Source organism: Taudactylus pleione, unplaced genomic scaffold (assembly GCF_031769625.1).
Source record: "Taudactylus pleione unplaced genomic scaffold, aTauple2 ptg000556l, whole genome shotgun sequence".
NCBI classification, from domain to species: Eukaryota; Metazoa; Chordata; class Amphibia; order Anura; family Myobatrachidae; genus Taudactylus; species Taudactylus pleione.
Window position 1 is genome coordinate 25,815,689 of NW_028284958.1, and position 13,778 is coordinate 25,829,466.

The 13,778-nt window shown below is 41.9% G+C and overlaps 1 protein-coding gene across 1 annotated transcript in view; it reads left to right on the top strand.

The window, feature by feature from the left end:
* The window catches only part of ADAMTS7 (ADAM metallopeptidase with thrombospondin type 1 motif 7), a 113,818-nt gene that overhangs the window by 83,998 nt on the left and 16,042 nt on the right, over positions 1-13,778 (top strand). Inside the window, exons 14-20 of the mRNA XM_088452804.1 lie at positions 1,561-1,681; positions 4,021-4,265; positions 5,990-6,131; positions 7,191-7,317; positions 7,489-7,702; positions 7,827-9,200; positions 13,280-13,432. Coding sequence (XP_088308930.1) covers positions 1,561-1,681; positions 4,021-4,265; positions 5,990-6,131; positions 7,191-7,317; positions 7,489-7,702; positions 7,827-9,200; positions 13,280-13,432 — 2,376 coding nt within the window. The remainder of the gene's footprint in view (positions 1-1,560; positions 1,682-4,020; positions 4,266-5,989; positions 6,132-7,190; positions 7,318-7,488; positions 7,703-7,826; positions 9,201-13,279; positions 13,433-13,778) is intronic.

Sequence of the window (13,778 nt, forward strand, 5' to 3'; positions counted from 1 at the left end):
TGTTGTGACTGACATTTTTTAGGGATCCATACTCCCAATGTTGTCCCAAACCATCCCCCTTCCAACAACCTTTTTTCTACCAAGAGATAGAAGTGCTGTGAACTCTCACCTTAATATTTACCCATAATCTAGTAGAGGTACCTAGGCAATTTGAAGCTGCAACCTATTTTTTTAATAATCAATGGAATTTGCGCACATAGACAACACGAAACTCTCCATGGCTGCCTGCTGTGCACTGGTGACCTGCAACACATTCACCTGCTGATGGTACACAGGGGGAAGACAGAGGCTGCTGGACAGACACAGGGGGGGGGTGTGAGAGGTTGCTGGAGGGACATACTGTAGGGGGACATGAGTTGATGGTGGGGTCACATAATGTTTAAGGGGCGTTACTATATGGTATAATGTTATAAGGGGCATTACTGTGTGTGGCATAATTTTATAAGAGGCATTACTGTGTGTGGCATAATGTTTAACTGCTTTACTTTGTGGCATAATGTGGTTTAAGGAGTACTACTGTGTGGCATAACATGAATGGGCTCTGTGTGGCTTAGCGTGAATGAGCTCTGTGTGGTGTAACGTAACTAAGGGACACTACTGTGCAGTGTAATGTGACAAAGGCGCACTACTGTGTGGCATCATTTAATTTGGAGGTACTATTGTGTGGTCATGCCCCGTCCCAGCTAGGCCACACCTGTTTTTTTAAGTGTGAGCGAATACATCAGTTGTGTATGGCAGTTCCAATGCTCCTTATGTACACAGAGTACCAAATAGTGTAACTACGGCTCTGCTTTGGTGTGCACAGATGTGTCGTCCTCTGGGTTCAGCACCCCTGCCCTAAAAAATTTCTACAGTGATCACTATCTAATCCTCTACGACTGCTAAGCTAGGGCTTGGTCAATTGGCAGAATTCCTTCCCTTTCTATGTGTTGACCTAAACCAATATAGTGCCAGCTTTACCTAACAGAACCAACCAAATACCAAATGTTCGACTATGACACATGTTTGAATTCCCTGCAGGATGAGCCCTGTACTGTGTATTTTAAAGCAGAGAATGATGTACGCTTGTATGTTGTTCTAATATTAATTATATTTGTAAGAACATAGACTAAAAGTGGGACGAGTCAGAAATAGTAAGGGGATTAGTCTATGCCAGGTGCTGACGCAAGGTAGGCCTTTTTTGCTTTAAATGCCAGGGCCTCTTTTTAGTCCCAGTCCGGCCCTGGCGGGGTTTCACAGTCAGAAGTGTAGTGTTATATCATGGGTGGGCGCGGTTACACAGTCAGAAGTGTAGTGTTATATCATGGGTGGGCGCGGTTACACAGTCAGAAGTGTAGTGTTATATCATGGGTGGGCGCGGTTACACAGTCAGAAGTGTAGTGTTATATCATGGGTGGGCGCGGTTACACAGTCAGAAGTGTAGTGTTACATCATGGGTGGGCGGGGTTACACAGAAGTGTAGTGTTACATCATGGGTGGGCGGGGTTACAGAGTCAACATTTATTTCAGATGGCCATTGATAGAAACACTCTAATGAAGGTTTTGAATCTTTCAATACAGAACATTGGCTGTGACTATGAAATTGACTCCAATGCAGAGGAGGATCGCTGTGGCGTTTGTCTTGGCAACTCTTCTTCATGTCACACTGTGCACAAAACGTTTGAGGATAGTGATGGGCTTGGTGAGTTCCTCTTTATATCAGCAGAAGCTGTGACAAAATCACACTGACTGGAAGGATAGTTTAAAGAATGAATCCATTTTTTTATAAATCAACCTAACTGCCTTTATTTTCCCTACCTTAATGCAACAGCTGTGCAGATAAAGTATCCCTCACTAGTTATACAGTTAAAGGCTGGAATATTGGATTACCTTGCTTGTCAGGGTAATGGAGTTTGAATGGTTCCAGCACAAATTACGTTTGAGCTGTATCTTTCAAACCAGCAGATGTTGTAGGTGTGGATTCTGGCAGGAGTCTCTCCACGTGTTACTCAGGTCCATCAGGCAGACTGAAAAAGATGAATGTCTGGAGGCAGTAAAAAGTGAACAGTGATGTGGGATGGGGAACTATTCACACAGTAAGAATGGCTACTTTATGAGTATCACCTGATGGCACTAGCTAGGACAGAGAGCAGGGCTGCCATAGGGATGTAAGTACAGCCTAGGAAGACCCACGGTGCACTGTGTAATGATCTTGCCTGTGAACTGCTTCTTGCGTATTTATAACACAAATTTCTTATGCTGGGAATACACTGCCAGATAAAATGTCTGTCAGACCGACAGACATTTTATCTGGCCGGCTGCCAGCCGCAGATGTCCGCGGCATACACTGTGAGAGAAATCTCACAGTGTATAGCCCGACATCCGCGCTCCGCCCTCGGGGGAGGAGACATTTCCCTGTTTTTTCCGTAGGAAGGAACACAGGAAATGTCTATCTGTCGGCTTCGCTGGGCATACACTGCCCGATGCGGCCGACAGTTTACCGGGTAATATCGCATCGGACTGGCATTCTGGACGATCCAGCATGCCCGACCGAGCAATATTTAACCCTCGGTCGCCCCCCCCACGCTGCAATTATCGCGGCGATCCGCCAATATCGGGCGGATCGTCCCGATAATTGCAGCGTGTATGGCCAGCATTAGTAATGTCATTCCTGGTACTTGAACTGACAACTTCACACATTGCAGTCAGACACCTTACACATAGAGCTATTTGCTCCTGCATATGAAGTCTGGTAATTCCAACTATATGAAGCTACTTGTGATTGTCACAATATAACTATTGCAGCTAAGAATATCTATGTAGTGTGCAGCCATTGATCTGATAAGAGCTACAGTATGTAGTGTGCAGTACATAGATCTGCTCAGCTGTAATGCAGTGCTGGCGTAAACCCTGAGTCGGCCCCTAGACAGTCGAAATATTGGGGCCCCCCTCGCAAATGATCTCCTAATACGTTTTTAAGTTTACCAACCAACAATTTTAATAAACCGTATGTAGGTTGCACCGATTTTTTTTTTTACAAACTGGCAGCTGATAGAAGATGAACTTTAAGAGACAAACTGTAACGTGAATCTGATGTCTATGTACTTTAAGTTGTTAATGGGTACATTACCATAGGCAAACGCAGGGGGGTTTCTATCTGCCTGGAAACCCCCCTCCCCAGCACACACATGACCACAGTAGAAATAGTAATATAATAGACTTTTGCTAGTGTTGCATGTTCTTCTCAGTATTACAAATGAAATAATTAGCACCACCTGTGGATCTTTTAACATGTATCAGACAGTAATAAATAACCTGTGCACCAACTAGGAGATCTGGAAAACATGCACTACTAGGGATGCACTGCTATAGAGCCCAATATGTACATATATGTCCAGGGCAGTGCTAGGTTCTTCTGCTGCTCTTCCAGGCTCCTGGATTTGCTCCAATAGTCTGGAATGGTGCCCACACCTAAAATAATAACATCCAGCTCAGGCAGGATGGCCCTACTGCTGCCTCTAATGGCTTATTGTGATCGCTGGTCCTGTATATGCTGGAATTAGGATACACAATACACTTTGTATGACACATATTAAAACTGGTTGAGTACTAATTCTACCCTCTTCATGGACTGGCCACTCTCATTCTAAAATCAAGCATTTGGAAACCCCCCTCTAGAAATCCTGCGTTTGCCACTGATTACATTAATACAGTATTTTCTCTATAGAGTCTTCAATGTAAAGATTTTGCTTCTTTGAGTTGATTCATTTTATCTATCTTTTGGAAACAATGTAAGAAAGGTTGATTGTAATTTTCTTTCAAGATCAAATCAATATTATTTTGATCCGTTGTCACGGGGCCCTTAGGCCGGTGCCTACTCTGCCTATTTGGTAATCCGCCATTGCTGTAATGGTTTTGTACTGTACAGGGCTGCACAATTTCTGATGACAGCGCTGACAGAGTGTCAGAAGCTCTTTCCTGAATACTGTATCTTACTTTTACTTGGATGCAGTGGTTTAAAGGAGCAACTTTAATTTCCAGGGTACGTTGATATTGGTCTGATTCCACCGGGTGCCCGGGAGATCCGGATTGAGGAGGTAGCAGAGGCTGGGAACTTCTTAGCCCTTCGTAGTGAAGATCCAGAGAAATATTTCCTAAATGGCAGATGGACTATTCAGTGGAATGGGGAGTACCAAGCTGCAGGAACAACTTTCACCTACACACGCACTGGGAATCTGGAGAACCTGACTGCCCCTGGCCCAACGTATGAGCCTGTGTGGATACAGGTAATATGTTATATAGCAATTATGGCAATACTTCGTATTGTATACTAGCATACAATTATACAGAGGTACACAAAGCAGAACATATAGGGGCTCATGCAATGTTGAACTTTTGCCCATTTGCAGAGCATAACTTTTGTGTTTTTACACTGCGCATGCTCCGGAATGAAGCTTGTGCAAGTACCGGACAATACAGAGTTGTACAAATTTCAATATTCAGTGAGGACGTGTCACCCAAATTCCGACCTTTGCAGAGTTGTCCAGAGGCATAAAGCTGGTTTTCACAAGTATCTTTTCACAAGGATGGGGTTGGTACAAGTACGCCCTGGTGATGCTGGGTATGAAACAAACATATAGATTGGGGCAGTCTAGAGATGCATACGGGCAAATATATGCATTTCTCTCCTACAAGCCCTACACTGTCTGGCTCCACTTCCCCTTCAGAACTCAATTCAAGGTCACACTCATTTACAAAGCCCTCACCCAATCCTCTCCCATTTACATCTCATATATCATCTCACTTCACACTCCTGTCCGCTCACTTGGCTTAACAAATGCACGCCGCCTCTACTGCCAAATAAATTACTTCTTCACACTCCTGCCTCCAAGATTTTTCCCGCGCTGCTCCCTATCTCTGGAACTCTCTCTCGCTCCCTATCAGACTCTCCATCTCTCTACAAATCTTCAAACAAGCTCTCAAGACCCACTACTTCATCAAAGCCTTCAGGCCCTCATCCTAACTTGCTGCGCCATGTCAACCCCATCTGTATCATGCCTGTCTGTCTGCCCCTCCCCTTTAGAATGTAAGCTCTCACGAGCAGGGCCCTCTTCCCTCTTGTGCTTCTCCTTCCCTTACTCCTGACTCCCCACAAGGGCACCTTGGCTGCTGATGCCATACTGCTTATTTGAGTGTTATGACAGCTGATGCAGCAATGTTTATAAACTATGTTCTTGTCCTGCATTGTTTTGTACTGTAAGTCACTGTTTTCTTGTTTTCTCATTTGTTTATGTACTTTGTAAGGTGCTGTGGAACCGTTGTGCCGCCATATAAATAAAGGATAATAATAATGATGATAATAATAATTTAGTTCTGTGCAATGTGGGAGCAATTATATCCAACTTGCTTTCAGCTCTGTATCAGCCAGATATCCTTTATCCCTGAGAAACACTATAGAGCCATCCAGTCATTTTATTATTATTACAAATACACTGATAATGAACACAGTCACATCCATTTGTTGACCAAACTTCAGTTCCTAAGCACGTGTGCAAGAGATGATTAATAAGGATTCCTGATATAAAGATTTTTTCGAATAATGTTAACAGTGGTATAAGATGTGTAATGCAAGTACAATTGCTACATTTATCTTAATAAATATTTTTAGCACTGTACCACAGACTATAAGGTAGCATAGATTGGGTACCCTTGTCTGACAAATTTGCTGCCCAAACACAAAACCCGTAAGGGAGCGCGAGGTAACCACTATTCTAAACAGACTTTAAGGTGTCTCTCCCTAAACCAGCTTACATGCTGTATTCGCGGATTCATGCTCATTCACTTCAAAACACATAAAAGCAATTTCACACTCACTATTGCTCCTACCAAACTACAAAGCAACTCAGTAAACGTAAACAAGACAATACACTATATTCCCAAGGGAAAATAAATGTACACGCACCAATCCAATTTACAGACAAACAAAATTCTTCTACTATTGTGTTTTTAGCTGTTGTTCCAGGAGAAGAATCCTGGGGTCCGCTACCAGTACACCATCAAGAGGGACCTCGACAGCGGCAATGAGATTCAACCACCAGATTTCTCATGGAGATATGGAGCATGGTCTGAGTGCTCCGCAACATGCGGCATTGGTGAGAGACAACGAGTACATCACAAATATCACTTGCTCATGAACTACTACATTGGAAGGGACACTAACTGCAAAAATAGGTGTTGTATCCCCTAGCAACCTATCAGATCCTGTTATATATCTAGTATAGGTTAGAAAATGAAAGCAAATATCTAATTGGTTGCTGCAGGCTACACCATTCATTTGTTTTTACGGTTAGCTCTTTTCATAAATGTGCTTCAAGAAGATCAGCTTCATTCTGCTATAGTTTTGATCCCTGACTTTATAACTGTCTGAACACCAGTACATGGTTTCCAAAACTTATTGCAGAAGGTCATGTATGTTAATAAATACAACATGCCTATCTGTGCTAATGAGAGGATCAATGATTGTGTGTACAAGTGAAGATCTCAGCATTTTATTATCATCGATTTTTATAAGGTGATAAAATAATCCTTATCACTGAACAACACATTTTTGGGGGGAATGTATCAACCCTTCTAAAAAGAGTAGACATGTGGAGAAGTTTCCTATAGCAACCAATCAGCTTCTAGGTAACATTTATCAAGTACATTCTATAAAATGATAGGTAGAAACTGATTGGTTGCTATGGCAACTTTGCACTATTTAGAAGGCTTAATACATCTTCCTCTTTGTAACATGCAATACAAACAACAAATGTCATTGCTTGTATAATTCTGTATTCAAAGAGTGCAACACACACATACATACACAAATATAAATATTAAAGTTGTGTCAGAACTGGATGTACAAGATAAGCTGTAATCCTTGGTTGTTTAGGAAATCTAATTATAATGTTAAATAAATGAAGTTCTGCCAAGTTATTTCTATCTCTGTGACTGTCATTCTATGCTTTTCCATAGTACATCTGCATGTGCTTTTGTATTAGTAGCCTGTTAATTTATAAGAAAAGATGGTGGATATGGTAAAATAACATACACTGCAAGTGGAAAAAAAAGGAAATCAATTATGTAAAATAAAAGAAAAATAAGTATATGGATACAGTGTAAAGTCCACAAGAGACTATAGATGTGACTGTACTGCTCATATCATCTGTCAGGGGTGCAGAGACAGCTGGTGCACTGTGTGGAGAGAGTATTTGGTCTTGTGGAAGAACGATACTGTGACTATTTGACTCGACCTGATGACAGACAGCGGAACTGCAATGAGGAGCCCTGCCCTCCGAGGTTAGCTGCACCTGATAATCCTTTATTTTGTTTCCTTTCTGCTTCACCTCCTGAGTTCCGCTATAAATCATTTTCTAATATACACATACTTTCGCCTTTTCACTGTATTCATTGCATATATATGCTAAAGCAGAATGAAAGTTCCTCACTGTCCGCACATGTTTATAACAGATGGTGGGTGGGAGAGTGGCAACAGTGTTCCATCACATGTGGAGCAGGCGGTGTGCAGAAGAGAACAGTCCTCTGCATTCAAAGAGTGGGATTGGATGAACAACGGGCATTGCAACCCTCAGACTGTCAACGCATACCCAAACCTGAATCCAGCATTGCCTGCAACCAACGTGAACCCTGCCCTGCTATCTGGCACCACGGCAACTGGAGCCAGGTGAGTAATATCTGGGAGAAGAAATTAAATTATCAATTTCCATGACCATTAATTTATATTTCTCCTATGCTCTATTTTTTGGCTAATCCAAATCCCTCTTTGACACTGTTCTTATTTCCTATAGTGCTCAGTATCATGTGGAGAGGGGGTCCAGTATCGAGATGTATTCTGTGATAATGAACTAGAAGGCGGTGCCTGTAAACCTTCAGAGAGTCCCATCACGAAGCAAGCATGTGTGATGCCATCTTGTCCACCAAGCATCAGCCCATTTGACTGGACAGGAAGTGGAGCATCCAGCAAGGAGATTGTCAATGAAATCTTTCCCGGCCTACCGAGGGCTTCTAGCAGCAAGAAAGATTCCCTGGAGGATAATTCCATCTCTGAAGGAGACTTTTCTAATGTCGGCAATGGAGTTCAAGGAAAAGTTGGGAGAGCATTTGTTGATGACTTCTATTACGATTACAACTTTATTAATTTTCATGAGGATTTGACCTATGATCCACTAGAAGACAATATTATTAAGGTAGGAGGAGAGGTAGATAATGAGTATCTTCCAACACATGCCCCTCGTGAGGAAAAGGGGAATAAAGGCCAGAATATTGGAAGCATCCAGTCCACAGAAAACCCATATAGGTATTTGACCACAAATGCATTAAATGATTTAGTATCTAGTGACCACTTGAAGCCATCCGTCATTTCGAGTACATCAGTGGTGGGTGATAATGATGTAACGGAACCACCCAAAGGAACAACTTCAGCTATAAAAAAGTCCTTCTTTGTGGACCAACTTACCACTACACCAAGTGATGAAGAAGGACTTAATGACAAAGATCACTTGGCACCAACTGCTGACAAGCCAGATGAAACTTCAGTACTTTCTTCAGTTACAACACACATGATGGATATAAATCTTCCAGAAAACACTATACATTCAACTCTACCTCTACCTGTTACACAACAGCCTTCAGATATCGCCAAAGCCGTCACATTGTTTCCCTCAACACATTCCTCTTCTCACTATTTCATATCAGAAGTTACTAAAAGTCCAGCATCACCGCCCTTTTCACCAGACTCAACCTACAAAGCTTCACAAATTCCAGCACTTGATAGGTCACCAGATATGAGACAGGAACCATTGCCAGAACCACAGTGGAACTCATTGACAGATCAAACTCCAAAGGACATCCTGCTAGACCATACAAACTTACCACCACAAAAAGAAAATAACACTTCACTAGATTCTCATGGTGACACAAACTCCATTGGTCCACAAGTCACCCAATCCTCACCGACAATGACCTTCCCATTCCCAACAGACATACTAACATCTGTCCTGTTGCATAGTCCAAAGAGTTATATCAAAGGAAATGCTGATCCTCATCTCGATGAAAAAGAGACAACAAGAGCTTCAAATATAACTCATACCAACCATTCCTCATCATCACTCGGGGAAGAGAATCTGCAGAAAAGTCATTGGGAGGTTGGAAACTGGAGTGAGGTGAGAGTTTCAGAGATGGGGTGAGCACAGTCAACAACCTGGAAGAGTAAAGTATATAAAAATAGCAATTTCAGTAAATAGTAAAACTTAAAGCTGCAATCGCTCTTGGAAGATTTATTTTGTTCTTTAAAAAGCAAGTTAGGTACCTTTAAAATGTGCATTTGGAAGTAATTTATCTTAGCTGTGCTTCTACTTGGGGCTTTGGTGGGACCACATGCAAAGCGCATGTCATGTGTAGGCAGAGAGGGAGGAGGAAGGGGAGGATCACCTCAGACAGAGCTCAAAGCGGCTTTGCAAAGCCTCTCTGCTCACTACATCATGTGACTGTGTCTGTCATGTTATAGGTTATTATTAAACTGTGCAGAATTAGAAATCAGCTTGAATAATAATAACCAAAACAAATGGTAAATATCATTTTTGTTATAGCCTACCACACTTTTGGCCTGATTCAGCTTTGAGAATAGAGTGAGAAATAGCATTTAACTGTGAACCTGTACCAACCATGTTGCAATGCAAGGGGTGTGTAAATACATACATTTTTTTGCATTTAGGGTAAATACTGTCTGCTTTTGCATGTAGTCCACAAATACTGCACAGCTTTATTATTACAATTTAGATGTCAGTTTGGACACAAATCTCTCTGCACATTTTAAATCTGCCCCACCTGCAGTGCAGCATGGTTTCACCAAGATGGTCAGTTAAATGCTAAATCTCACTCTATTCCCAAAGCTGAACCAGGCCCTTTTTCATAGGATTGCTACTTTTGTTCTCAAAATATAAATGACCAATGAGTGATTTGTATTTTATTCTCTATCTGTCCTATACATACATTGTATAGTGCCTTGGGTTTTGAACTCTATGTGGTAAATAAAAGATGCTTCCATTCTAAGAAAATATATAAAAAATCGGGAAGATATCTGTTTGACACTGTGGGCTGATTGAATTAAGCACAAGATCTCATTGTAGCCTCACCCAATGTGCTTTGTGCTATTACAGTACATAAACACTGCTTAATTTTAATAAATTAATTGATGCTTTTTGCCATGAATATCCTGCAGAAACACATTGCACAAGGCTACAATGGGACCTGGCGCTTAATTGAATCCTCCCCTTCATTGTAGCATTGTTATAAATCACTATGTAAGCTGTAGACATGGTATAATCTCCTGTAGTTTATTTTGTTTCACCACATGTGAGTGGTTTGGACCAAAACAAGACAGCTCATGCTTCTACACTAGGGAAAAGGGAAAGTTACTTAGCTATAGCATAGCTATAGAAAGTTTAGCATCCGCATAGCTTATTTAGTGCTGCAACACGGCTTGATATTTACACGGTATATGTTCGGGAAGCCGGCGGATGCAATGCCGACCGCTGGCTTCCCGACTGCTTAATCCCGGTGAGGGTTAAATGACAGGCGTCTAAATCTAGACTCCTGTCATTTTACCTACATCGGGAGACCGGTGCCCGGCAAACAATTACACGTCCTATTAGGATGCATTGATCAGCAGATTGTAAAGAAACTTTTAACTAGTATTTTACACAGGAAAACACATTGATAGGCAAACATACAATAAATGTACAAATGCGACACAGGAGATGAGGACAGTACTGACGTGCTGCTGTTCACATTACTTATTTTAGACACAGCTGAGACTTCAGCAGGCAACTTTAGGTGAAAAATATTGACGCTGTAATTAATAGACCAACTCAGAGGTTATAGTAAGCAGCACTTACAATTGATGTTTTTACCGATGTGCGCAGATCTATCATGGACAGCAACCATGCTTATCTCTGAGCAGAGCATCTTCAAGGAGACACTACCATCAGGCCTGATTCAGAGTTCTACGCTCTTCCGATGTTTACAGAGCTGAGCGATTGTCAGTAAACTGCGCACCGCGTCAAGGTACATTACCGTAGTCGCTCGTAGTGACTGTTCGCAGTGTGACTGACAGTCAAGGAGCATTTGGGGAAGGTAACGGGAGTAATGTAGCAAAGAATGCAGGTGTGTTACGACCGTTTCGGGGGCTTGTCTTTCCGAGCGACTGCGATCTCATATGCAAGGAATATGGCTTCAGGGTCTCAATTCCCAGGGCCATTCTGCGGATCTATAGATACACTTAGGACTGCAACAATCGCATGATCTGCGACCGATGCTGCTTCTTTGTACACAGATGCTGCAACATTTTCCGCAGGTGCTTGGACTTGGACAGAAGCATATTTACGCATGGCAGCTGCGTACAAATTCGCAGCTGCGATGGCATTAGCGTACAACTCTGAATCAGGCCCATAGAGCGGAACAGGGTGGATGGACAATTGTGCATTACTTTCCATATACTGGGACTGATTTTACATTGGGAACAAAGCAAAAAGAAAAGCAAGTAAGGATGCACCTTGGTGAAACCATGCCCCACTGCAGGTGGGGCAGATGTACAATGTGCAGAGAGATTTAGATTTGGGAGGGGTGTGTCCAAACTGAAATCTAAATTACAGCGTAAAAATAGAGCTGTCCAGTACTGGTGGGCTACATGCAAAAGCCGCCAGTATTTGCTCTGCATGCAAAAAAATCATAGTTTGTTTAGGTGCAAAGTTACTCCTTTTTTTGTTTTACTCCTAACTCTATATACTATAATGCACATAAGGGGCGATTACTGTATCTTCGCAGATCCTGTTTAATAGCAGTCTTACTTTTAAAACCACCTGATTTCAGTAAGAAACAACTCCGTTGTTAGGCTTATTCTGGGCGTTTCAGGGTTAATCAGTGGGAGGTAAAGAATGGAAACTCCTGCTTCCAAGGTTCTATTCTGTGGGTGGGCTTAAGTTGTTTGTTTTAGGAGTCTGCGAAGGGGATATTTTGATAATGGGTGGATGTTTATGATGGCAAAATAAATATTTTTATACTTAGAATTTATTACAGAAATGCACAGTAGAGGTTGTGTTTTATTGTATCGTATTCATGATTCTTAGGAAGAAATAAAAACGCAAACGCACTAGCAGAAGATTGATATTATTTTGAATATTTTGAGGGGACAAATAAGTTATATGCAGTTGCATGAAACAGAAATGAACGATGATCATATAACATGTATTTTATAGGTTGTGGCCCTTTTATCAAGATTTTCCTGGCTTTTAGTTTAGTGAATGGGGCTCATTTACAAATCAGAATATGTTTTGCAAATGCACTTGTCTGCCTAGAGAGCATTCATAGGTGTATAGGGACCGCTCCAGGAATATTGCTGCGCACCCGCTTTGGTGAGATTGCAGGGCCAGATGGAAATGCTTTATCCGAGCCCTTTTTGCTAGCACTTTATGACCTCATTACTTCATTTCAACTTTTCCTTTTGTTTTCCTAAAATACTGTTAGTTTATACCTCATTCTTAATAAATCATACATGGCGGCTCTCCGGAAATGTCCAAGAGGCACCCAAGTTCCTGAGGAAGTCTGCGGTTCTCCTGGATAGGGGGAGAAGTGTCAGAGATGATAGCAAGATGACTTCTGTGTGATGGTGCATAACTCGTCACCACGTGTAGTGGAGGCCTATGGTGAAACCACATCATGCTATGACGCATAACTATCATGCATTGGGAGGTGGGGCATAATTATCTCTTTCATGTCATCAGTATAAGCCCAGAAAGACTTTAATAGACCTGCAGGCAAGTATGCAATAAATCAGAGGAGTGAAGGGACATTGTGACTTTCTCTAAATGCACCCTTTGATTTTCATTTTACTGTTTGCCCCCACAAAATTAAGTCTTATTTTTACATGTAGATCCAATACAATGTGCACCAGTCCGACTAGCTCACATTCAAGAATGAGTGCTCTGATCCACCCAGCACTTACCTGTAGAAGGCACCACATTTTCTATCTGAGGCAGGTGACACCAGCTTAGCATCCTAATTCATGCACTTACCCTTATAAACAGGCATATTTGAGAATATGTAGATGCCTGGAATTACTAAATGACATTTGTGCTATGTACCTGCATTAATGTGTGGTCTAGGGAATTTAGCTTACGCATAGTCTGTGTCGCATGTACAGAACATGTTTAGTTGAAGCTTGTGCTGTGTTTCTGGGTTCTAGTGCTCCACCTCTTGTGGTCTTGGTGCAATGTGGCGGTCAGTTTCATGCAGAGCAGATGAGAATGGGACATGTGACGCTAACACCAAACCAGCTCCTGCTCGTCGCTGCTACCTACGGCCTTGTGCATCCTGGGCAGTGGGGAACTGGAGCAAGGTAATTCATCTACAAAACAGCACATAATCCTCATTTATTTATCACAGCGGCACTGTAGCCTAATGTCATATTATGTGTCACATTGAGAGGCATATTACAAATAAACATGACACTGTAGATAGAAAAAAGGGGCTCTATGTACTAATGTAGAGCTGGGGCTGTCCTCCGTTTTTTTTTTTAAATAACAGAACAGCGACATATGTAATATTTGTTTTCTTACATACATCACAGCTGTGCTCCAAAAGCTAAGAAGTCTCAGCTGACTTCCCCAACCTCTGATTTTGATGCACAGAGGAGGGAAAGGGGCACCACATGATAATAGTCAATCTCATTACAATATATTTGC